The 25,213-nt window shown below is 38.9% G+C and overlaps 2 protein-coding genes across 3 annotated transcripts in view; one reads left to right on the top strand and one right to left on the bottom strand.

Moving 5' to 3' along the window:
* Nucleotides 1–252: 252 nt before the first annotated feature.
* Nucleotides 253–14,251, bottom strand: FSAF1 (40S small subunit processome assembly factor 1). The gene is made up of 7 exons (XM_034428385.3): nucleotides 14,119–14,251; nucleotides 11,257–11,600; nucleotides 4,512–4,568; nucleotides 2,542–2,637; nucleotides 1,461–1,547; nucleotides 990–1,042; nucleotides 253–490 (listed from the first exon to the last, which is right to left on the bottom strand). The coding sequence occupies exons 1-7, from the start codon at nucleotides 14,228–14,230 to the stop codon at nucleotides 364–366; spliced, it is 876 nt and encodes a 291-aa protein (XP_034284276.2). The 5' UTR covers nucleotides 14,231–14,251; the 3' UTR covers nucleotides 253–363.
* A 64-nt stretch (nucleotides 14,252–14,315) lies between these two features.
* GNPAT (glyceronephosphate O-acyltransferase) overlaps nucleotides 14,316–25,213 on the top strand; it is a 35,158-nt gene continuing 24,260 nt past the window's right edge. The window contains exons 1-3 of one of the 2 annotated variants that reach the window (XM_034428383.3): nucleotides 14,316–14,569; nucleotides 22,651–22,842; nucleotides 24,051–24,227. In XM_034428383.3, the coding sequence (XP_034284274.2) occupies nucleotides 14,519–14,569; nucleotides 22,651–22,842; nucleotides 24,051–24,227 (420 nt within the window). In that variant the 5' untranslated portion in view covers nucleotides 14,316–14,518. The remainder of the gene's footprint in view (nucleotides 14,570–22,650; nucleotides 22,843–24,050; nucleotides 24,228–25,213) is intronic. The other variant, XM_034428384.3, reaches the window with a different exon arrangement.

Here is a 25,213-nt window from a genome sequence, read left to right as displayed (position 1 = left end):
CCATTTCCTATAGAACACTCATAGAAATGTAGAAAAATATAATGAATTCAGAGCAATTAATCAGAATATTTTCTGTACATATTCATTTCAGTGTAAAACGTTCTGACGAACTCTTCAGCATATGTGTTGGTAACCAGTTCAGTGGAAACAATTATGCAATTCTGGTACCATTTGCAAAATTTAGTTTTCAGATGTATTCCTTCTTATTGCACATTAATCAACAATACACTATTAAATTCAGATTACAAATAGAACCTTTAAATGAGTTTTTATTTTTTTAAAAATGGAACAATTAATTTTTTTTTAAAAAAAGAGTTATTTTGTTACCCAGTTTCTTCATCCTATTCTGTGTTCAATATAAGTTCATTTATTCAACTTGGAAGATTTGATCTTCCTTATGTCACTTCGTTGAAGAATCAAAGTTCCATTTTTAAATTTTCCCAATCGTCCTGATGGCAATATGTTCTGTTTTGTTGTCTTCTTGGATTTTCTGTTTTTTTAAAAAAGAAAACATGTATTTGTGTATATATACATGTTTATATACTGACTGATTTTTATTATAAAGTCGACTCTTTGTAACCACATGGATAGATTCTCATGATGTTTTTACGTATAAATACAAAACAAATGAAACTATACCTGTTTCTAGAGTTTGGCAATTATATTAAAAAAAATATTCTAATTATAACAATTGTTTCAACATTTTATCCTGAAAGTTTCAAACTATTAAGAGATTCCTATTGTTTCTGAAACTGAACCACCATTTTATATTTACCCAGTCCCATTCAATGACAAACACTAATTATTTCTCTTTACGCTTCATAAATAGGAAATAAAACAGAAGCTAAAGGCTCAGTCATTTAATGCCAAAACTACAGTATTGTTTAGCAGTAGATGTGAAAAAAGCTTAATAAGTACAACCAAAACAAATAAAAAAATAAATCCAATTTATTACACTTTGTTTATATAAAATTGAAATCCTGGCTCACCTCTCTTCATGCCCTCTCTTTTTTCTCCTCTTCAGAGAATCAGATTTATTTTCCTGTTAAAGAAAATAGGAATAGGAGAATGAACATTCTAAATGGTCATTTACAACATTTCCCATAAATCAGATATAGGTCCCAAATGCAATGGAAATTGACCAATTTGCTGTTAAGAGTTTCCTGTAGCTAAACGCATAGCCCAGGTCTTACGGGAAACCATTGTACTAGAGCAGTGGTTCTCAACCTTCCTTAATGCCGCGACCCTTTAATATAGTTCCTCATGTTGTGGTGACCCCCAACCATAAAATTATTCCTAAAACCACTGAAAATATGTGTTTTCCGATGGTCTTAGGCGACCCCTGTGAATGGGTCGTTCGACCCCCAAAGGGGTCGCAACCCACAGGTTGAGAACCACTGTACTAGAGCTTTCTGACTTGATTTTACATTTTGTTTTTATATGAAATATTTCACACAAACCATCATATTTTCTTTCTTCTTTGCTGCTTGTTTTCCTTTGATTTGCTCTTGAAGAATTTTATAGTTCACATATTCCTTTTTTGGAGGCTGCAATAAGATTTTAATAACTCTATTTCAGTATTTTGTAAAAAAAAAAAAAATACACCAAAAGAGAGAGAGAAAAGTTCATAGTGATAATACAATCACGTATAATGATGGTTCTTTAAATGCTAACATGATTTAATTTGATGCTTTCAATAGAAATGTGGTTAAAATAAGCCTTATCAACGAGGTAGCTATGATGTTTGGGAATATGGCTATTTATGAAATGATTAGCGATTCATAATCACTGTTCTCATTTCTTTCAAAAGATTGGATGCTTTGAGACAACATTTATGTAGATAATGTTTGACAGAAATGCAAACACCATCTTCTCTATTTCTTAAGTCTTGATGTGAATGCATTGCTGGCAGTACAAATTCAAGAGGCAAAAAGCTGAATTACATAAGATTTCTAAATATGTTCAATACTAAGGCAACGTTTTAAAATAATTATGCAACCACTCACATTTAGGTATTAAGAGCTCCCATATATATTAGTGGATAAGCCAAACATTTCAAATGCAATACATTTCCAAAATTAAGCTTTGATGTCTGTGGATGGGCTTATCCTCAAGTATATACGGTAATACTTTTAAAAAGTATTTTAAAATACCATATTTCTTATATATATTCGCTGATAAGCCAATCTTTGGATTTTTAAAAATATCACAAAAAATGTGTGTTTGTTTACCTATGGGTGGTACATTTTTTATACTTTGATTAAAAATTCAAGAGTTGGCTTATACCCAAGTATATTTAGTAGTACTATTTTTAAAATTTTAAAAGGAATTTAATACAGAAATTCTGGATGAAGAATGCGACATTGCTCATCCACAATTTATTTCTGAAATCTCAAACCTCTCCCATACTTTGACCCTGCCATTTCTCCTCTATTTGAAAAAAAAACAAAAAACAGCCAAAGGCTTTGGCGATGGAAATGTTTTAAGGTTAAAGTCTCCTCTTCTGTAAATCATCTCTCAACTCACAAGAAAATGTCATACCTTTGCCCCTAACATGATAGCACGTTCTTGCTCCAATATTCTCTGTTCTTTCTTTGTAAATCCTGTAATTCCAAGGCGGTGTACTTCCAAGCGGGCCTAAAGCATTGCAAAGACAATTGATTTTTTTCCTTTGGCCTTTTGCAATTCTGCTTTCCAAGAAACATAAGCATACAAGCTGAATTTTCATAAGAAACGCATTTGAAGAATTGCCTAACACATCATGCCACCATGTTGCATAAGCAGAAGAAATGTTCTGTAGCTGTTTTCACAGACAATAAAAACTTGAGGGAGTTTTTGGGGGGTGGGGTCAACAATCGTCAAGATTCATATGTTAACTGCAAACTGTTATTTCAGATTTCGATCCTGAACAATTGACAAATTGATACAATATGGACATAGAGTGTAATCTGCATCATAGTAGATCTTTTTATATCATTTGCATCATTTAGGTCACTACCTAAAAAGGTAAAGTTCTGTAATGGTTTGTGTGAATGTCCTTGAGAGATAGGAAGAGGAACCAGAGACTAGGTAATAGTCAAATAAGCAGGATCTTAGGGGGATATGTGTGAAATCCAAATTCCAGCAGTTGATATAACTTACATCTGGAGATCCAGCAAGGATTGGAATTTCTTTTTCTGGAGTATTCGATGCAGGATTTCAGGTTTCCTTCCAGATTTTTTGATATGACAGTTCATCTCATTCAGATACAGATTGCTGTACCTATCTTTGTTCATTTTGGGCATACCAAGAGCCTTGGTAGCACAGTGGACTAATGCACTGTTATTAACATCTGCTGCTTGCAATTACTTGCAAGCAGCAGATGGGCATACCAAGAGCCTTGGTAGCACAGTGGACTAATGCACTGTTATTAACATCTGCTGCTTGCAATTACTGCAAGTTTAAATCCCACCAGGTTCAAGGTTGACTCAGCCTTCCATCCTTTCAAAGGTAGGTGAAATGAGGACCCAGATTGTGGGGGCAATAAACTACAAAAGTATGAAGGCTATATTGCTTAATGCATTGTAAGCTGCCCTGAGTCTCCGGAGAAGGGCGGCATATAAATTAAAAAAAAAAAAAAATGTTAAGAAACTAGAAGGATATGATAGATTTGCCACTGGGAAACTCTCTAATGTCAAGCGTTTAACAAACAGTCCCTGAGTGTATGACTCTGGTTTCAGGCCTAAAATATTGCAGACCTTCCTAAATAGTTGTGAAAAGTCTGGTTTATGGGGAAAAAAAACTGGTAGGTTTGGGGCCTGGTTAATGATCTATGGACAATTCTATCTTTTCTCCATCAGACTCCATGCCGCGTGCTTACCTTTAAACAGGGTAGATTAAAATCGATGTTTTTTTAAAAAAAATAAAAAAATATTGGATTTTTTTAAAAGCAGATTTTTTTGTTTTTATCAAATTTATTTTAACAAAATACTTTTGGAGTAAAAATCTATCTAAAGATAAGTTTTCTATTTAAGATACATTAATAATTTAATTTTGAGCATGAAATGGAGTTTAGTTATGTAGCATGAGGCTATATATTCTGCAATATTTACATTTTTGGTAAACTCATTTAATGAATCCAAGCTCTACAAGCTAAGTAGGAAACCTTCATTTTGTTTGCAAATAATAATATTAAAAAATTCTAACTATCAGCAAGAATGAGTCCTTACATTTAAAGAGCACCTGTCATTTCAGATCCATCATGGCAGCACCTGTTATCAGGCATCCACTCACCTGCTGCCCGCCACGTCCCTCACTTTGTTGTGTCATTGCCGCATCATCAGCCATCCCATTAAAGTGAATGGGACTGTCGGTGAGTCAACAGCGGGTCAGAGGAGGAGCCTCTGAGGGACAGAGATGACAGTTGCTCTTTAAAAATTATGTTTTAAATCGACTTGATTTAAATCAAGTCTTTTTACTAGTGATTTAAATCAAATCCACCCTGCCTTTAAACATACATCAAATTAACTTACTTTTTCCAAGCGAAATTCTTGGGTGTCCATACATGATTCTTCAGCAGCCATTTTTGCCTAGATACAATTTAAAACATAAAATAGTATGTTTTGCTATTAAGTAAGATTTTTCAAATTATTTCCTATTGACAGCTTAAGCTAGAAATTTGTTAGAGCAAGATGTTTTGAATATGATGATGGTTACAGAACTCTGAATATAGAAAACTACATTATTTAACCAAACACGTCAATGCTACTATTATAGATTAATCTGACAGTAGGTCTCAATGAATTCAATGGGACTTTTGAACCTGCACAATAGGCGTGCTCTGGATCTTAAAAAAATAGGGTAGGCATTGTCTAAACCATTTCTGATAAACGCTGCTGAGAAAATTTCAGGGACTTGTCCAGCCATTCCCCAGGAGTCAAGATTGACTTGCAGGCGAAATCTTATTATATCTGGGAGCTGTAGAGCATGGTGAAAAATGAACTAACTATAGCATTGAATGTGGAAGGAGAGCCTCACTCTTATGCAATGTTCAGTTCAGATGATAGCGATTCAATTAACAGAGCCCCAACTAAAGGAAATCTCAAGTATACGAATAGCTGGTACAGATCCAGCCTGTACCAAATCTGATCAGAGAGAGGCAAGATGTTTAGCAATTATGATGTAACACCAAACAGGATGAGAACACAGATACTGGCCCTAATTACATCCAGCAATCTGATTTTATTAATTAATTAATTAATTAATTAATTAATTAATTAATTAATTATATTTCTATATCTCCTTTCTCCCGTAGGACTCAAGGCGGTGTACAGTCAAGAAAAATATAGATAGACAAAACATCATAAAATTGCTAATTAAAATTATTATTATAACATAGTTTGGCCCAATTAAATAGAACCTAAAATTAGATAACATTTTAAAAACATTCACATGTTCATATGTTTAGCCCCGCTTGTTGGAATATCAGGGGCACGGCAGAAAGCACGGAGATCAGGGATATTTCGTATCTCAGGGGGCAGTTCATTCCAAAGGGTTGGAGCCCTCACAGAGAAGGCCCTCCCCCTGGGAGTTGCCAGTCGGCATAATTTGACTGACGGTACCCTGAGTAGTCCCTCCCTGTGAGAACGAACTGGTCGGTGGGAGGCTATTGGTGGCAAAAGACGGTCTCGTAGATATTAGCATTTAAAGTATTAGTATTTCACCACTTTAACAGCATTAACAATAAAATATTTATTAGTATGTGCTTTTGTTTCCAATTTCTTTTAGCCACAAGTTATAATGCAATCCAATTCCTTGACCATAACAATCTTGTAGGATCCAATCTGGATTGGACATTGGAACTGGTTTAGTCTTCCAAGTACATAATTACTCTTAACTTTGTCAATTCAAACATGGCAGCATCATGCTATACAAGCTGGTTATAGAATTTATTTATTTATTTATTTATTTATTAGATTTCTATACCGCCCTACTCCCGAAGGACTCAGGGCGGTGCACAGCCAAACAATAAAAACACATACAATACAAAATTTAAAAAATAGAATAAAATCAAATTAAATAATTTTGGCCCCGACAAATAAACCCTTCTTAGAGAAAATTGCAAGAAAACTTCCAATATAGCAGGCTGTTTCTGCTGGTAGAACAGAGAAAAAGAAAAAATACCTCAGGATCAATTCTCTCTCCATAGATGGGAGATAAGCAAATAAAGAGAAAAAATCTGTGAAAAATGGCTTTTCCATGATGGGAACATTTTGACAGAACTGAGCTCTTTTTGTGGGGTACACTACTGGAACAACAAAAATGCAATCAACTGGGATTCTTTTTCAAGCCATTTTTTAATTTTTTTTAAAAAATGCAAGTCATCCTCAAGTTAGGACCACAATTGAGGCCAGAATTTTGATTGCTAAGCAAGGCAGTGGTTAAGTGAATCATCCCCAATTTTTTGGCTGTGGCTGTAAAGGGAATCACTGCAGTGAAGTGAATCATGTGGGTCGTTAAGCGAGTCTGGCTTCCCTCATGGATTTTGCTTGTGGCGATCACATGACCCTGGGAGCAGTGGTAAAATTTAAAATGTGTTACTACCAGGTGTGGCTTGGGGGGGGGGTAATGTGACTGGGTGGGCGTGGCAATTTTTTTTTACTTTTAAAACCATTTTTTCTACAACCTCTTCAGCGAAGAGATTGCAAAAAAATGCTTTCAAAAGGTTCTGACGATCCCAGCTGAGTTGCCTGATTGGCAGAGGCTTTTTTTCTTTTAAATGCCTCTGACGATCCAAGCTGAATTGCCTGATTGGCAGAGGCTTTTTTTCTTTTAAATGCCTCTGACGATCCAAGCTGAATTGCCTGATTGGCAGAGGCTTTTTTAAAAGGCTTGGATCGTCAGAGGCTTTTAAAAGAAAAAAAGCCTCTGATGATCACACGGCTCAGCTGGGCATGGGGGGGGCAGGGATATTTGCTACCGGTTCTCCGAACCACCCGCCTCAATCGCTACCGGATCGGGTGATCCGGTCCGAACCGGGAGCATTTCATCCCTGCCTGGGAGGCTGCAACCATTGTAAATACATGCTGGTAGTCAACACGCCAAATTTTGATCGCATGATCATGGGGATGCTGTGCCAATTGTAAGTGCGAGGAACAGTTGCAAGTCACTTGTCAACGTTTTAAATTGGGGTATTTTAAATTTCTGGGATTTTAATTGGAGCCTAATTATTTAATGATTTTAAATTTTAAATTGTTGTTGTGTTTTTTGTGTTTTTAAATAGGCTGTACACCGCCCTGAGTCCTTCGGGAGAAGGGCGGTATAGAAATAAAATTATTATTATTATTATTATTATTATTGAGTGCCACTGTAACTTCAAATGGTCACTAAATGAATGGTGATAAGTTGAGAACTGCAATTGCACTAAAGACAAACTGTTGTTCTATATTTGGACATAACAAGGAACCAGAGTTAAACTAAAAAGGAACACAATGTTCTGAATCTCCTTCTTATGACCACACCTAAATATCAGAGGGGGAAGGAGATGTCCAAAGCTCAGAACAACATGGACCTTAAATATCAGGTTGTTTCACATGATTGGCTTATGGTGGCTTAGTTGTTTTTAAGTTCTTTAAGCCACACAGATGTAGCATGTTAAGCAATACAACAGACAATAATTTCAATCTTTTTACTATTAACCACGATACTCAAAGAGAACACTGGGGAGTGTTAGCTAAGAATAAGTAAGGCTGATAATGATTTTGAATTGAAGAAGAAAACTGTTTCTTTTCGGTCTGATAGATTGACATTTTGGTGTATTTAAACTGTATGCTTTAGGGAGATTACATTTCTTGGGTGCTAATGAAAAAACTGTGATCGTGTTGTGCTTCCATTCCAAAAGATTGCCAAACGCAAAAGTGTGCATTGTGCAAGTGTATTACAGTGGAGCAATAGTGCTGAGGAAGGAGGCTTGATTTTTTTGTTGCTGTTATTGTATTGTTGAAGTGAATGTGTTGCTGGCCTCGGTTTTCTTGCTGTTTATGCAGGCTATGTGTTTAAGTATGTATGTAAATAAAAATAAAAAGTAAATGTATGGCTGTGAAAGTTGGACCATAAGGAAGGCTGAGCGCCAAAGAATTGAGGCCTTTGAACTATGGTGGTGGAGAAGATTCCTGCGAGTCTCTTGGACTGCAAGGCGATCAAACCGGTCAGTCCTAGAGGAGATCAACCCTGACTGCTCTTTAGAAGGCCAGATCCTGAAGATGAAACTCAAATACTTTGGCCACCTAATGAGAAGGAAGGACTCACTGGAGAAGAGCCTAATGCTGGGAAACATTGAGGGCAAAAGAAGAATGGGACGACAGAGAATGAGGTGGCTGGATGGAGTCACTGAAGCAGTTGGTGTCATCTTAAATGGACTACGGGGGATAGTAGAGGACAGGAAGGCCTGGAGGAACATTGTCCATGGGGTCACAATGGGTCGGACACTACTTCATGACTAACAATAACAAATGTGTTTAAGTGTTCCTAATTGGTGTTCCTTGTTAGCCACAGAAATGTATTTATTTATTTATTTATAAACAACAGTAATTACCTTGATCAGTTTTGCATCAGGATAGTAGCATAAACACCTACTTACTTCTATGGTCTTAAGATAGGACTATTTTTTTTTTCATCTTGTGAAAGCCTCCAACGATTGTCAACATGTTCTATAAATTATTAAACATGTGATTCTATAGTCAGTAAATTGGCATTAGATTAAACAAATCTAACAGCTATCGCAGTGGAGAAATATATTTGTCTATAGGATTTTTATTACTATTCCCTCTGAATTCTATTCTTTTTATAATCCTCCTTGGAATATTTACATAATGTGAACCAATGCTCCAAAGCTTTAAACACTTGAGTATAAAACTCAATAAAATTGTAATTATCTGTTGAAAAGAAGGTCAAAAGTCATTCATACAATATATTTCTAAAATTCCTTTCCATATCTTGCACTTTCTTTTCTTTTCTTTCTTTGAATAGTTTTTTTGTTCAATGTAAAATTCTTAATAAATCTAATTTTAAAAACTTGTCTTAACCTCAGAAGCTGATGATAAAACTCTGGTAATTAAAGTCATTTGGCTCTTGCTTAAATCTTTTGAAATACTGGTATTTGGCAATAACAGCAACCATGGAAATCTACTGAACTACCTGTTTGTGAGCCAGTCCCAAACCAGTTTTGTAACAGGTGGATCCCATGTGGTAGTTTTAGATTTAAAATAGATACTGGGAAAGAATAGGCTAGAAACACTGAGAAATGAAGTAGTACCACATTAACCTGACTCATTTTTATTTTTTTTTTAATTTGATTTATATGCCGCCCTTCTCCGAAGACTCAGGGCGGCTTACAATGTGCTCAGCAATAGCCTTCATCCTTTTGTATATTTATACAAAGTCAGCTTATTGCCCCCACAACTGGGTCCTCAATTTACCTACCTTAGAAAGGATGGAAGGCTGAGTCAACCTTGAGCCTTGGCGAGATTCGAACCCTGCAGTAATTGCAGGCAGCTGGTCTTAATAACCAGCTTAATAACAGGGTGCCTTAAACCCCTGTACTACCAAGGCTCTTCTTATATTATATTATAATTCCCATTGTCTCAAATAAAGTTTGCAAGATTGTCAAAAGAAAAAAAATCCTGCCAATAGATTAGATTGGACATCGGTTAGTGAGCCTCGGTGGTGCAGCAGACTAAAGTGCTGTTAAGTGCTATCACTTAGCTGCCAGCTGCCTGCAATTAGTGCAAGTTCGAATCTCACCAGGCTCAAGGTTGACTCAGCCTTCCATCCTTTCGAGATAGGTAAATTGAGGACCCGGACTGTAGGGGCAATAAGCCAACTTTGTATAGAACAACACCGCTTGGGGGCGGGGGGGAAAGCCCTAATAAGCAGGTATATACAAAAAGTATGCAGGCTATTGCTATAATGCATTGTAAGCCGCTCTGAGTCTACGGAAAAGGGCGGCATATAAATTGAACAAACAAACAAACAAACAAACAAACAAACAAACAAACAAACAAATAGGACCACAAAAGCCAGGACAGAGATCATAAAATATAAAAGAATTTTACAGAATTCCAATTAAATTTTATCTCGGTTTTCCACAACTGCTAATTTCTGTGGAAGTCCAGTAAGTGAGTGATTTGGTTTGGTCTTGTTTCAACAAATTTTGCCTTGGCTTAAGAAGCTGAAATTTGAGTATGGCTTTGTACACTTAGGCATCTTATTTGAAAGCACAAACTACTCATAGTCTCCTATTTTGTTTAATACAGAAAATTATGACTAGTAACTGATCTTTTCTAAAGAAAATTATTTAGAGTTACCAGATCTAGGCTGCAAAAAAACATTTAGTCAAGAGATGGTAGCAAAAAGATACATATTTTATTATTGCATGGATGGTTATGTGAATTTCCACAGACCAGACTGGGTAGGTCAATTCAAAATTGAATTAATATATGGACCTCTTTTGTACCTGGTATAACATCTCAAGCTCAAAGAAAATGAGAAGCTATGAATTAATCAAAAGTATTCTGATAATCGGGAGTGTGTGATGGCTCAGTGGTTAAAGATGCTGAACTGACAGCTTGACACCCCTGTAAAACAATAGGGTGAGCTCCCTTTACATGCCCCAGCTCCTACCTATCTAGCAGTTCGAAAGTGTGCAAATGCGAGTAGATAAATAGGTACCACTTTGGTGGGAAGGTAACAATGTTCCAGGTACCTCAGCGTACAGTCATGCTAGCCACATGACTATGGAAATGTCTTTGTACAACACTGCCTCCTTCAGCTAAGAAACGGAGATGAATACCGCCCCCTAAAGTCAGATACAACTGGACAGGGGAAATCTTGCCCTATCCCAATATACTCATCTTGCAAAAAGAAGAATAAAGAGGCTGAGTATTGTGACAAAATGCTTATTCCCATTTCACCTTGCAATTAAATGTGATATAATTTTAACACTGAATATATTTATGAACATTGCGCTATGAAGAATTCCCATACAGTAAAAAAGGCTTGCAAATATTAATTTACCTAGCCAACTAAATTATTCCTAAATAACCAGAGTAAATTTACAAAATCAAAAGTCCTTTCTTTCTCTTTGATCATATGGTGATAATTGTAGGCAAGCAGACCAGTCATGTTTTCAAGGTGATTTGCAATTATTTTTGAGCAATCTCTTTTATAAATTGAATGTTTTGCCTCCAAACATGAGGGAATTAAACATGAACGCCTTACCTTTGAGTCATCACTTCCAGGAATTTCTAATTTAGCCTTCTTCTTTTTGTGTCGACCCTGGAATCTCACAACTTCAACCTGTGTTGTCTTTTCTTCTTGGGCACTTTTGAATGGGAGTGGATGAGGGGAACTGGAACCGGAGATACATTTTTTCTGATGAACACTTGCCAGTTCATCTTTCAGATTGTCAAAGAAGTTGGACACATTTTTTCTCTTGCCCAAAGAAGATGTACGAAGTTCAGGATTGACAAGTGATATAGTAGGAGTGGCCACTGTTGCTGTTATCTGTTGGGAGTGTCTTTTCTTGTTCTTTTTCTTTTTGCATTTTTCTGGTGGTGATTCACCTATAGTTTAAAAGCAAACATGTTCATCTCCCTTGTTCCATTCAACCCAGAAGGATCAAAATATTGTATTTTTTGAAAATTTAAATTATGCTGAATATTTTACTTTTAACAAACAAAAATCAAACAAAACATCTCCCACTTAAATGGGTAGCAATGTACACACTTTATCATGCTCAGAACTCAGAATTCACTGTTCATATCCACAAATTGCAGTATCAAGTGCTACCAGTATAGCCTCAAGTGTTAGCAACCACATAGGTAGATTTTCTCCAGAATGATCTGTCCTCAATCAAGCCTGTTAGATCTTTCAATGGTGCATTTTCTTTGCTGTTGTAATCAAATCCATCATCTTGTTGCTTGTCTGCCTTTTTTCTTTCTTTCCACTTTTCCCAGCATTATATAGGCTTCTCAAGGGAACTAAGTCTTCTCTGTGCCCAGAGAATTATTGTTTGAGCCTCATCATTTGTACCTTAAATAAGAATTTGGGACTGATTTGTTCTATGACTTAATTGTTTATTTTCTTGACTATTTTTGATGTTCTCAAAAGTCTTTTCCAATACATTTTTTTCGTAAATCATGCTAAAATATTTTGTTTTATTTTTAAATATACTTCTGTAGGAAGAAATATCCTTCTGGGTTCAGCTCCAAGTGAGGACAAAGACTCTGGAAACATGGAGACTGCTTGGAAAGATGGTGGACAGGATCACACGGTTTGAGTTCCTGAACAGAAAAGGGAAGAGATGCTGTGAGTCCCCCGGGTTTTATGCCCTCTCTGGCTTTGAACTTCCTGGGGCCCCGAAAGAGTATCCTGATTGGTTGTCAGACTCCCAGGGGGTGGGGGTCTTAGCTAGCCTTGCTGGCTGATGTAATCTTCCCAGGTGCCATGTGGTGAGTTTCTGTCGCTAGATGGATCCCATTATGTTAGTTTCTGTTGCTAGATAGGTCCTATTGTGTTGCAGATGATGGTCCTTTGACAAAGAATTGGGTTTCTGCCTCTGGCCCACTGACAAAAGTGGGGGGAGGCAGGAAGGTGGGAGCTGCTTTGTCTTTAAAACATGTTTCTCCATTTCTCATCCAAGGAAATATATTCTGCCTTTTTAATATTTCCCAAAATATTTCATTCTTCTAGGAAAGGTGTGGGTGCCAACTTCCTACACTTCTTATAAGCTCTTAAACATTGTTAGAAAATTCTTGGTTCTACTAGGAACAATTTGGCACATTCATCTGGGTAGCACAGGAGATAGATTTTACTTTTATGCAGAATGTTTTCCTAAGTACTATCATGGGTGCCATGTATACTGATATTTACATTTCACAGATATGTATGAACTCATAAATACACAAATTGTAGCAGATGACAGCATCTTGTTGTCCTTGGCTGAACTTTTTTTTAAGCCAAGCAAACTTGGACCTGGTTATTATTTGTATGAGAGAATATCAGGAAATTTCTAGGCTAAAAAGCATCCTGAAAGGCGGCAATGGAAAGCAAATCTGTACTGTTGCCATAAAAACAGAAGCATTTTTGTATACTCACTAGGAACTGCTGTATTGGGGATCTGTATTTAATTCTTATAATTTTAATTGCTCTTACATTAATAATTGTTTTGAAATTTCTATTTTTATTACATTATAAACCGCCCATAAGTCATTCTGAATACTGAGTTGGGAGGCATATAAATTTAACAAATAAAATAAAAATTGAGCTCAGTGAGACCTTTTTTATTTATGCATCTTTAAATATATATATAATTTCATATTTCTCTTATTGTATTTAAATTTTAGCTAAATACTTTAACAAACTTGCTCTACAGTTGAGCATTTAGTATTTTAGAACCTAGATGTAGATACTTGGAACAATGAAGAACACAGAAGTTTCTGTAAGAACTTAAAGGGGATCTACACAGAGCTACATTCATAGTATATACAGAATAATTTACCTATTGTATCTCCTTATTATCCACAGATTATTGGGCATCATAACACACCAAACGTGAAAACAGTAATTGTATTCAGTAATTCAAAAACAATTTGCAGATGTGGAATTGCTAAGAAACCGAAATTAGGACCTTGGGGTATGTATTAGAACAGGGTTTCTGCCCGGAATGAACAAAAAATAGATCCCATAAACTATCTGCTGCCTTGTTGCTTGAAAGCCCTCTTGGATTTATGGGTCTCTAATCAAGACTGGTAGGTTTCAATGGCCGGAAACTGGGCGTTTCGGATCGCTTCGCTTTGGCTTAAAGAACTACATTACTAAAACCATCAATGCAACTATATAACACGTGAAGGTTTCTCAGTTCTCCAAGATTTCACTTCCACCAGCTCCCCTTGTTTCCAGCATCCATTTCATTGCTCTAGTCTAGCCCCTTGCCCCGCAGAAATATTGTTAGTACAATATTGAGAGCAGGAGATGGCTAAGAATCCGGAACGGGAAAGAAAAATGGGGAGCAGGGGTCCCACGATAAGAACAGGGGGAAACCCATAGTCCCTGGGAAAAATCAGATTCGAGATCACCCACCGAAGTCATACAGGGAACCGAGGATGGTGTCCAGCAGCCCTTCTGCAAAAGCGAAGTCCTCCTTCTCGTCCTCTTTGGGCGACGGGCTCTGCCCGTCCGCGATTCCCACCATGCCGCTTCTTTTCCCCTTTCCCTTCCCCCCCACCAAAGGCGATCACCGGCCCAGAGGAGGTTTGGCCCCGCGCGAATACCGTCGCGGACAAGATGGCGGCGCCCGTCTGGTACTTCCGCCCTTCTTCCCCGAGTGACAGATTCCCAGGCTTCGCAGAGCAGGAGCGGCGAGGGCGTCGGAAAGCAAGGGCGGGTGGATGGGTGCTACCGGTTAACCGGCGGAGGGAGCCAGCCAGCCAGCCAGGAGTGAGTGCAGCCGGGCACCCCGGCAGGAGAAAGCAGCCTGGCGATGGCCGCAGCGGCCGGGGCAGTCGTTCGGCGGGGCCCCCCTGTATACTCGGTAAGTAGCTGCCTCCCGCTTTGGGGACAGGGTGGTGGGAGGGGGTTTGGCAGCAGCAGCAGCAGCAGCCGAGGCGGGATTGCTTCACGCAGGGTGAAGGGAGAAAGGGAGAAGCGAGGCGTGCTTGGAAGCCCTGCAGCGTCGTCGGCCGAAGGCCTCTTTCCCCCCCCCCCAATGATCCCTTCGTGGGCATCCTTGCGCGTGTAATAACGGGACAGCTGTTTCCTTTTTTGGGTTAGAACAGTGTTTCTCAACCTTGGTAGCTTGAAGATGGGTGGACTTCAACTCCCAGAATCCCCCAGCCAGCAGCGCTGGCTGGGGGATTCTGGGAGTTGAAGTCCACCCATCTTCAAGCTTCCAAGGTTGAGAAACACTGACATAGAGGATTGCATTAGTAGAGTCTAGGTAAAATCCCTTCGTGGGCATCCTTGCGGGTGTAGTAACGGGACAGCTGTTTCCTTTTTTGGGCTAGAACAGTGTTTCTCAACCTTGGTAGCTTGAAGATGGGTGGACTTCAACTCCCAGAATCCCCCAGCCAGCAGCGCTGGCTGGGGGATTCTGGGAGTTGAAGTCCACCCATCTTCAAGCTTCCAAGGTTGAGAAACACTGGGCTAGAAGAAGCGGGTATTGCAATGGTTGCCTGAGGCTCAGCAGTTTTAACAGCAGCAACAGCGGTCCTCCTTCCCCCAGCGACCATTATTCCCTGCCAGCATTTAGAATAGAATTCTTTATTGGCCAAGTGTGATTGGACACACAAGGAATTTGTCTTGGTGCATACGCTCTCGGAGTACATAAAAGAAAAGATACGTTCATCAAAGATCATAAGGTACAACACTTAATGATAACCATAGGGTACAGATAAGCAATCAGGAACCAACCAATATCAATATAAATCATAAGGATACAAGCAACGAAGATACAGTCATAAGTGGGAGGAAATGGGTGATGGGAACGATGAGAAGATTAATAGTAGTGCAGACTTAGTGAATAGTTTGACAGTGTTGAGGGAATTATTTGTTTTGCAGGGTGATGGCGTTTGGGAAAAAAATGTTCTGGTGTCTAGTTGTTCTGGTGTGCAGTGCTCTATAGCGTCATTTTGAGGGTAGGAGTTGAAACAGTTTATGTCCAGGATGCCAGGGGTCTGTAAATATTTTCACAGCCCTCTTTTTGACTCCAGTATACAGTATACATTTAAAGCATGTTCCGATAACCCTTTTATTGTAGCTATGTCAAACCACACTTTCTGGCTGGGGATGGTGGGAGTTGTGGTTGCCCACTGCGGAAGAGCATCAGGCTGTGGATGAAGGCTGCCACATGCACCCGCATGTGCTCTGTGTGATGAGTTGCCTCTCACATGTATGGATTTGTTGGAAGAAATTTCCCGGAGTTTGTTCCCAGCTGGGGAAAAACTACGGACTCTGAAAAGAAATGAATTCTGAAGCAGCTGCCAGAAAGTGGGATTCTTTGATGAAGGAAGGCAAGAAAGCAGGTGTGGCACAGCTCAAGATGTGGTTCCTGGGTTGCAATCCAACTTTGAAGTGTGACTCTGAACCTTTTATTCTTAATTCCCCTTTGAAGCACCTTCAGCTTGATGGGTTTATTTGTGTGCCTTTAGTTAAAGTGATGGCCCTGGATCCTGTCTTCCTGCCTTAATGGGTTAATCCTGTTCCTGGGGCTTTGTCTTTGCTATCCTGGGGGTTAATTCTGCCAGGAAAGAGGAAAAGGGGGCTCCCAGGTGAGTAATTTTTAGCCTGATTCCCCTTATCTTAATGCCTCTACTTAAGTATTTCTATTGTTCTATCTGTTAGCAGGGCTGCTTTGTGTTTTTCTTTCAGATGGTGCTTCTTGGTTTTCTTAAAGGGGGAAGGGCTGGTTTGAGTCTCTTGGTACTGTTTTCTGAGGTTTCTGGTGCTATGAGGTCCCTGGCACTGTCCCCCTGAGGTACATTTCTCACAGATTCAAGGACCAGACCTGCTTGTTTGGATTTCTTTGTACCCATGTTGTTGTTCTGGAGTAAGGCAGCACCAGTGGTGGGTTCCTCCTGGTTCCGCCGAGCCGGTAGCGGTGACGATATGACGGTTTTTTAAGAAGATATTGGATAACCCTTTGTCTGAAGTGCTGTAGGATTTCCTGCCTGGGCAGGGGGTTGGACTAGAAGATCTCCAAGGTCCCTTCCAACTCTGTTAGTCTAGTCTAGTCTAGTCTAGTCTAGTCTAGTCTAGTCGTCTAGTCTAGTCTAGTCTAGTCTAGTCTAGTCTAGTCTAGTCTAGTCACATTAGTAAACTTTTATTTTGAACTTCTTTATATTGCCACCAAAAACAAACCATTAGGGTAGAGAGTATTGTTTTGTAATAGTCTATTTTCTATTCAGCATTTCAGCATGTGTGATCTTGTTGGAATAATATGAGATTTATCAAATTGCTTACCTTATCAAAAGGTAATAGATTGCTGACTCATAATGCAGGAGGAGTTAGTATCTGTAAATACTGATGCTTATGTTTCGAAAATACTTTAAATTACATTTAATAACCACATCTCAAAAATAATTAGAGTAAGGGTAAGGAATGACACCACAAAACTGATATATCCATGTGGCCTTGGAAGAATCTCTAGCAACCAAAAAGTCCTGACAATTGCCTCAGTATCTTTAGAGGGTTTTTTTAAAAAATTATATAATAAATTTATCAAGAGAATCTTTAATAACTTGGTATATGATAGATAGATAGAGCAGTTTGGTGTGGTTAAGGCATCAACCAAGTTCTAGTCCTACTTTAGGTATAAAACTAGCTGGATTACCTCGGGCTAGTCATTTTCTCTTAGTCCTAAGAAGAAGGCAGTGGCAAACTACTTCTGAAAAACCTTGCCAACGAAACTACAGGGACTTGTGCAAGCAGCCTCCGAGAATTGGACATGATTGAACAGAAGAAAAAAATATATCTTACTGTCCCTGTGGAATAGGGAAGCTAAATACATATTCTAAGTGTCGTACTGCTGGAAACTGGAAAATGTGTAAATACTTCCACAGAGTCCTCTTGCTCTTCTCAATGCTAATGGAAATATGATTGTGCTTTAACTGATTGGTTTTTCTAGACTGACTTGTGCAATCCTTCATTCTCACATATTATTAATATGTATCCTATCCTTCCCTTCCCAAGAAGTGAATACTGTACTATAGCATACAGGTAGTCCTCAACTTACAACCACAATTGAGCCCAAAATTTCTGTTGCTAAGTGAGATAGGTGTTAAGTGAATTTTGCCCCATTTTACAACCTTTCTTGCCACAGTTGTTAAGTGAATTACTGAAGTTGTTAGTAACACAGTTATAAGTGAATCTGGTTTCTCCATTGACTTTGCTTATCAGAAGGTCGCAAAAGGGGATCACATGACCCTGAGACACTGTAACCATCATAAATATAAACCAGTTGCCAAGCATCTGAATTTTGATCACATGGGGATGCTACAATGGTTGTAAGTGTGAAAAATGGTCATAAGTCACTTTTTTCAGTCCCCTTGTAACTTCAAACGGTCACTAAATGAATTGTTGTAAATTGAGGACTACCTGTATTACACCCTCCTGATTTCTTGTAAAAGAACAGGAAGATTTTAATAGTGCCACTGAAGGAAACAGAACCATTCACCTCTTTGAGTATTCATTAATACAAAACTAAGTTTTCTCTGGGCAGAGCAGTACAGTGACAAATGCAGATTATGCATCTCATTTGTGGGAAAATATATCCAAGAAAGTTATCAAGACTTTTTTTATATAGAGTCACAGTATTACATCATCTTGCTGTCTATTCTGATTAAGAATGGCTCTTCAAAGTTTTGGGTAGCAGTTCTTTCTCACCCTTTCTGTCTGTGATATTTGAAACTGGGAATGTCAAGGTTTGAACAAAGATACTTTCCATATCTTCTTGTGTATTCTGTTACCAAAGTTGCAGGAAAAAAGATCTGAATAACGGATTAAAAGGACCAATTACATAATAGTACAAATGATGTATGTTTTGTCAACCACAGATATTTGAATGTTGGAATTATTTAATAGATACCCATTCTTTCCAATGATCAGTTAAAACTACTATATTTTTCATAGTATAAGAGACACTTTTTCCCCTCCTAAAAGAGGCTGAAAATTTGGATGCGTCTTATACTCCAAATGTAGCTTTTTCGAAACTTTTTTTCAGCCCTAACGAGGCGCTAGCAATCTCTGCTTCCCTGCTTTGCCTGCTCCCTCCCACTCTCAGCTCTGAAGCTTTTTTTCAGCCCTAAAGAGGCGCGAGCGAGTGAAGCAATCTCCGTGGTTTGCCTGCTTTTCTCATTGCTTCTCTCTCCAAAGATCAGTTGTGCTTTAGAAGCTGTTTTTTTATCCCCAAGCAGGGGATAAAAAACCAGCAAACTAATGTGCTGAAGCTGACCAGACTAAGGACGCTAGCCAGATGAATACCTGGTAGGCAGATTTTTTTTCCCTATTCCCAAAAACTAAGCTGCATCTTATACTTTGGTGCGTCTTACACTCTGAAAAATACGGTATGTTTTATTGTGTCGGTGTGCCATTAAACTCTGTGATGGCCAGAAACAATCTGGTATATCAGTTTGTTATATTCAGTCCGGCTTTGGGATTATTCTTATTGAAAAAAGGTTAAAATCTGTTAGAAGTACAGGTAGTCCTCCGAATTATGTGTGTAATTGAGCCCACAATTATGATCTTAAGTCGTGATGGTTACAAAGCAGCTCCCCATGAAACCAGACCTGATTTTGCGAGCTTTTTTATGACCGTCATAAAGCAAACACTTTATGTTGTTAAATGCTATGGAGTGGGTTTTGCCAGTAACCAGAAAAAAGCTGATTGCCGCAAAAATGTAAATCATAATAATCTGACTCCAGAGAGCTGCTGTAAATGTGAGCTGCTTGCCCAGCACCCAAAATGTAGTCAAGTGATGGGGGTGGGGTTAGGGTGGGGGGGCGATGTTGTAACTTCAAAACCAGGTTCTAAATTCTATTTTTGGGGTACATTGTAAATTTGGTTGTATGTCGAGGACTACTTGTAAAGGCAGTGCAGTAAGATGATTCTTTGATTTTTTTTGTTTGGAGCCTCATTTAGGCTTTTAAAAGCAAAAATAATAGAAACCCTCAAGTGTTAATGTAAATACCAAACATCTTCTCACCACTCTTTTAACCTTCAGAAACTAATTCAGGTCTTTCATGTGTCATGTCAGATTATATTGTAAATCTGAGGGTGTGTCACATTTCTTTGTTAACCGATTTAGGAGGCAGGGATTGTTTGAATAAATTCTAGTAAAATTGGGTAATCATTTCTGAATCCTCTTTCTCACACTTTTATCATTTTTGTTCATATTTTAAGATTTTTAAGGAACTCTTACTAATGTTAGGGATTTTACCTAGACTCTACTAATGCAATCCTCTATGTCAGTGTTTCTCAACCTTGGTAGCTTGAAGATGGGTGGACTTCAACTCCCAGAATCCCGCAGCCAGCACTGCTGGCTGGGGGATTCTGGGAGTTGAAGTCCACCCATCTTCAAGCTACCAAGGTTGAGAAACACTGCTCTATGTACACTTACTTCTATGTACATAAATATATGTATAAGTTCCATTAAGTTCAATGCTACCTACTATCAGTAAATATTTACAGATAAGTTAATGGTCCCAGGAACATTTGATTCAGAGTGTAATTTGTGTCAGATTCTGTGCCTCCTTCCTGCCACATGACCCCTTGAGTGTAATAGTGTTCTTCAGAGCAGAATGCCAGATCCTGAAACTTGTGTAAATGTTTTTCACTTCTTCTGGGCTCACATTATAAGGATTTCGGCATTCTAAGAACTTTTAAAGTTGGAGTTCTTCCAGTGTGCGAGTAGGATGCAAGTAGGAGGACTCTATTGTTACAGAACTAGCCAGGTTTAATGTTGTAGCTTCAGATGAAGGAAGGAAGACATGACAGTATCAATAGGATATGTTTTCTAGAACCTGTAGATGCCAGTAATAATCCCTTGTGGCTTATATGTGTGGGTTGATTGCATCTTACAAATTGACAGCAAACATTACAAAAGTATTACATAACATTTATTACTACAAAATCTTAAAAGCTGAACAAAATCGTTAAAGCTGCCATACCTACCTGGGAATAAATCTGTTGTGGTTGCTAGGATTTATTTGATATGCCTAAACGGCTTAAAACTTGGTTTCTGTTTGCTTGTCTTCTTGAATGTAGGGTAATTCTGTAAACTCGGGTTTATAGATTAACAGGCTCAGGCTCAACCCATCCAAGACTGAGTGGCTGTGGTTTCCGACGTCCCGATATTGGGGGACGAATCATTGGCCCCCACGGAGAGGGCTCGCAACTTGGGCGTCCTCCTGGATTCACGGCTGTCTTTAGAAGAGCACTTGACGGCCGTGACCGGGAGGATTTTTCATCAGGTTCGCCTGATTCGCCAGTTGCGTCCCTTTCTGGATCGGGACTCGTTACGCACGGTCACTCATGCCCTTGTCACCTCCCGCCTGGACTATTGCAACGCTCTCTACATGGGGCTCCCCTTGAGGAGCACCCGGAGGCTCCAACTGGCGCAGAGTGCGGCCGCGCGGGTGGTAATGGGAGCGACATGGCGTTCCCATGTAACACCCCTCCTGCGCGAGCTGCACTGGCTCCCGGTGGTCTTCTGGGTGCGCTTCAAGGTTCTGGTTACCACCTTTAAAGCGCTCCATGGCTTAGGACCCGGGTACTTGCGGGACCGCCTACTACCACCAATAGCCTCCCACCGGCCGGTACGCTCCCATAGAGAGGGGCTCCTCCGGGTGCCGTCAGCCAAACAATGCCGACTGGCGGCCCCCAGGGGGAGAGCCTTCTCTGTGGGGGCACCTACTATCTGGAACGAGCTCCCCCCAGAGATACGGAGGATCCCGGATCTGCGCACCTTCCGCCGTGCCTTAAAGACCTTACTATTTCACCAGGCCGGCCTGGCCTAATTTTTCCCCCTCTTTTATAAAAGGTTTTTAAAATTTTAAATATCTTTTAGTATTTTATATATTCAATTTTAAATTGGTTTTAAAAGTTTGGGGTTTTAAATTTGTCGGGGCCAAAATTATTTAATTTGATTTTATTCTATTTTAAATTTTGTATTGTATGTGTTTTTATTGTTTGGCTGTGCACTGCCCTAAGTCCTTCGGGAGTAGGGCGGTATAGAAATCTAATAAAATGAAAATGAAAATGAAATGAAAATAGATTGGCTTTCAGATCTTGGTTTCTTGGAATATGCAATAAACCACAACTCTATTAGAACGTAAGGCCCAGTTTGGTGTAATGGTTTGAGGTACCAGGTTAGAAACCAGGGGTGAAATCCAGCAGGTTCTGACAGGTTCTGGAGAACCGGTAGCGGAAATTTTGAATAGTTTGGAGAACCGGCAAATACCACTTCTGGCTGGCCCCAGAGTGGGGTGGGAATGGAGATTTTGCAGTATCCTTCCCCTGGAGTGGGGTGGGAATGGAGATTTTGCAGTATCCTTCCCCTGGAGTGGGGTGGGAATGGAGATTTTGTAGTATCATTCCCCTGCCACGCTCACCAAGCCACACCCACCAAGTCACACCACACCACGCCCACCAAACCACGCTCATAGAACCAGTAGTAAAAAAATTTGGATTTCACCACTGTTAGAAACCAAGACACTCTGTGTTTTAGTCCCTCCTTAGGCACAAATCCCTGCTGGCTAAGTAATTCCTTGTGGCTAGTCACTCACTCTCAATCCTAGGAAGAAGGCAGGGATCAAACCGCTTCCAAGAACGATGCCAAGGAAACTACAGGACTTGTCCAGGCTGTCACCAAGAGTCAACACAGACTCACCAAGGGAGGGAGGGAGAGAGGCAAGCAACACAACACAACACAACACAACATAACACAACTCAACATGTTTACTTCTCCCTGCTTTATTTGGTTGCCCACTCATGCTGGTGGGACTTCAAATGCTGGAGCAATGCGTTTTTATATATAGAAGTGTAATAAGATAGATTATTTTACTTAAAATTGTGTGCTAATGTGGCCGGTATCTAATTCTCCATTTGTATTATTCCCAGCAGAAAAATCTCACATCAAAGAAAAAATATGAATTTGAAGATATTTTGGAAGAGCGACGGCAATCCAGCGACCTCAGATATGCAATGAAATGTTATACTCCTGTTGTTTATAAAGAACTTTCTCCCTGCAAGCCAAGTGCCATTAAAAGTATTGTTCTACAATCTGAACAGGTTCAGTATGTCATCAAGCAGGTATGTCAACCTGTTATCTGCTCCCCTTTCAGTTGTTTATTTGTCAGCTGCTGTTTATAATGATTTGACCAGTAACTTTATTATCCACCATTATCCTAATTATGAAGTCTTATCCTGGCTCCCTAGTTGTTGTTTTTTCCTCTCTTCAAGATTTGTGATAGAACTCTTCCTTGAAATAACTGTGCTTTTTCATTATACTTTTGAAGCTCCCTAAAGATGTATTTCCAAATCAGGGAGATTTGTTTGACTTGTGCGGATTGTAATTTATTAATTTTGTAAAAAGTTGTTTGGAGATATACCACTCAAGGAAATATAGTTCTAATGTCTTGGTAATGTCTAATGAGGCTAGTCCCAATTCTTTTCTTGGGTGGGATACATCCATCCATACAGCTGTTCAGACCGAAATGCCAGGAATTTACTATAATTATATATCGTATTTCTTATATATGATTGAATTTTATAGTTCTTTTTGCATAAAACGTGGCTGTTATACTCTATTCAGAGTTGTCTTAAGCAGTTTATACATTCATAAATAAATGGATTAAAAAGGCTTTACTGTTTAATCAACTACAGGTAGTCTTCGACTTATGAACACAATTGAGCCCAGAACTTACGTTGCTAAGTGCGAAATTTGTTAAGTGATTTTTGTCCCATTTTACGACTTTTTCCTGCGACATTTCTTAAGTGTATTGCTGCAGTTGTTAAATTAGTAACAATTCTTAAATGAATCTGGCTACCCCATTGCCTTTGCTTGTCAGAAGATCGCAAAATATGGACCCTCAGACACTGCAACCATCATAAATATGACCAGTTGTCAAGCATCTGAATGTAAATCACCATGGGGATGCTGCAACGGTCATAAGTGTGAAAAATGGTCACAAGTCATTTTTTTCAGTGCCGTTATAACTTCCAACGGTCATTAAACGAACTGTTGTAAGTTGAAGACTACCTGTAATGAAAGTTAAGCTTATTAATGGCTGCCATTTATGGTGATTATGTACCTATTTGTCCAGTACTAGTTGTTGGGAAAATGAGCAGAAAGCACTGTTATTTCTGATGTCCTTTTTATGGGTTTTAACAGATGTTTGGTGGGCCTCCGTTGGGCAGAAGTCTAGGTTTCAGAGTTTTGCTCTGATTCAGCAAGTCCATAAATTCAGAATATTTGAGGGATGTCTTTATTAATTAAAGCTCTTGATTTCTGTGCTTAGCTATCAAAGGAGACTGGTGAATCCCTTGATATTATTCAAGAAGAGGCATCAGAAATTCTGGATGAGATGGGACACGGCATGCATATGGGAGCTGTTCGGTTTTTTGCTTTCACTCTGAGCAAAATCTTTAAATGCCTTTTCAAGAGCGTGTACGTAAATGAAGATGGCATGCAAAAAGTAAGTATGTATGAATAATTCCTAATAAAATAGCATTTTATGCAAATGCAATCAGGGTGAATTAATGCAAGACTTGCTAGTTACAGTAAGCTTTCCAAATTCCTTGGGTTGTGCATTTGTTATCCCATTAACATACTCTTCACTAAAAGTTGTTACTTGTTGTGGATCGTCATACCAAGATTCAGAACAAGAAACTGAAAGAAATGTGACTGCAGATGTCCATATGCAACAATAAATAAATATTAATTTTTACAAAAATTATATGCAGTTCTTAATATGGGATTGGAGTAAACTGCAAAATAATTGCAAGGGTCTGTTATTGCTTTAAAATGTGTGTCTCGCTACTGACAACTGTAAAGGCATCAAAAGTAGTAACCTATCATTAGCTTGTTTGTTAGCCATCAGTAAAATCCTAAAATGCCCATCTTTTCATGCTGTTCTTAAACATGTCCCACAAAGATTAAGGCCCTGTTTTGATTAGCTCTCTTCTACCATTGCCCAGGTACAAGATGAGGCCTAGCTAACTTTGATTTAGAAAGTTAAGTAGACTCAGCTTTGAAGGATGAGGACTTTGATGGGATGTTTAGGGCCTTAGGTGAGACCAGGTAGCCAAAAAATAATAAAAAATAAAAATCCAGAAAGAGATGGTAAACCTCTTATTTGTGGTGCCAGAAAATGGTGTAGATGAGACCGTGTAAGTTACTAGAAATCAAGTTATTTCTTTTCCTACCTTCAGAAATGATAGTTGAGGTGAAACACTGAATTCATTTTTACTCCAGCACATTTCTGTTTTAGTGCAGTGTAGTCTCTGCCCATAACAGATGCCTAAGCAGAGATGATTCTTAAAAAGGATTTCTTTATCCCAAACAGGGAAAGTCTCAAGGTATAAAACAAACCAGACTCCCACAGCCAAGTATAATAGCTTCTGGGAGGTAGGTCTTTGTTTGCTCAGTGTTGTGTAACTAGTTGGTAAGTACTTGGAAGAT

This window comes from Pantherophis guttatus, chromosome 1 (genome assembly GCF_059756535.1).
Source record: "Pantherophis guttatus breed Tessera chromosome 1, ASM5975653v1, whole genome shotgun sequence".
In the NCBI taxonomy this organism is placed as follows: Eukaryota; Metazoa; Chordata; class Lepidosauria; order Squamata; family Colubridae; genus Pantherophis; species Pantherophis guttatus.
This window is presented reverse-complemented; position numbering and strand designations above follow the sequence as displayed.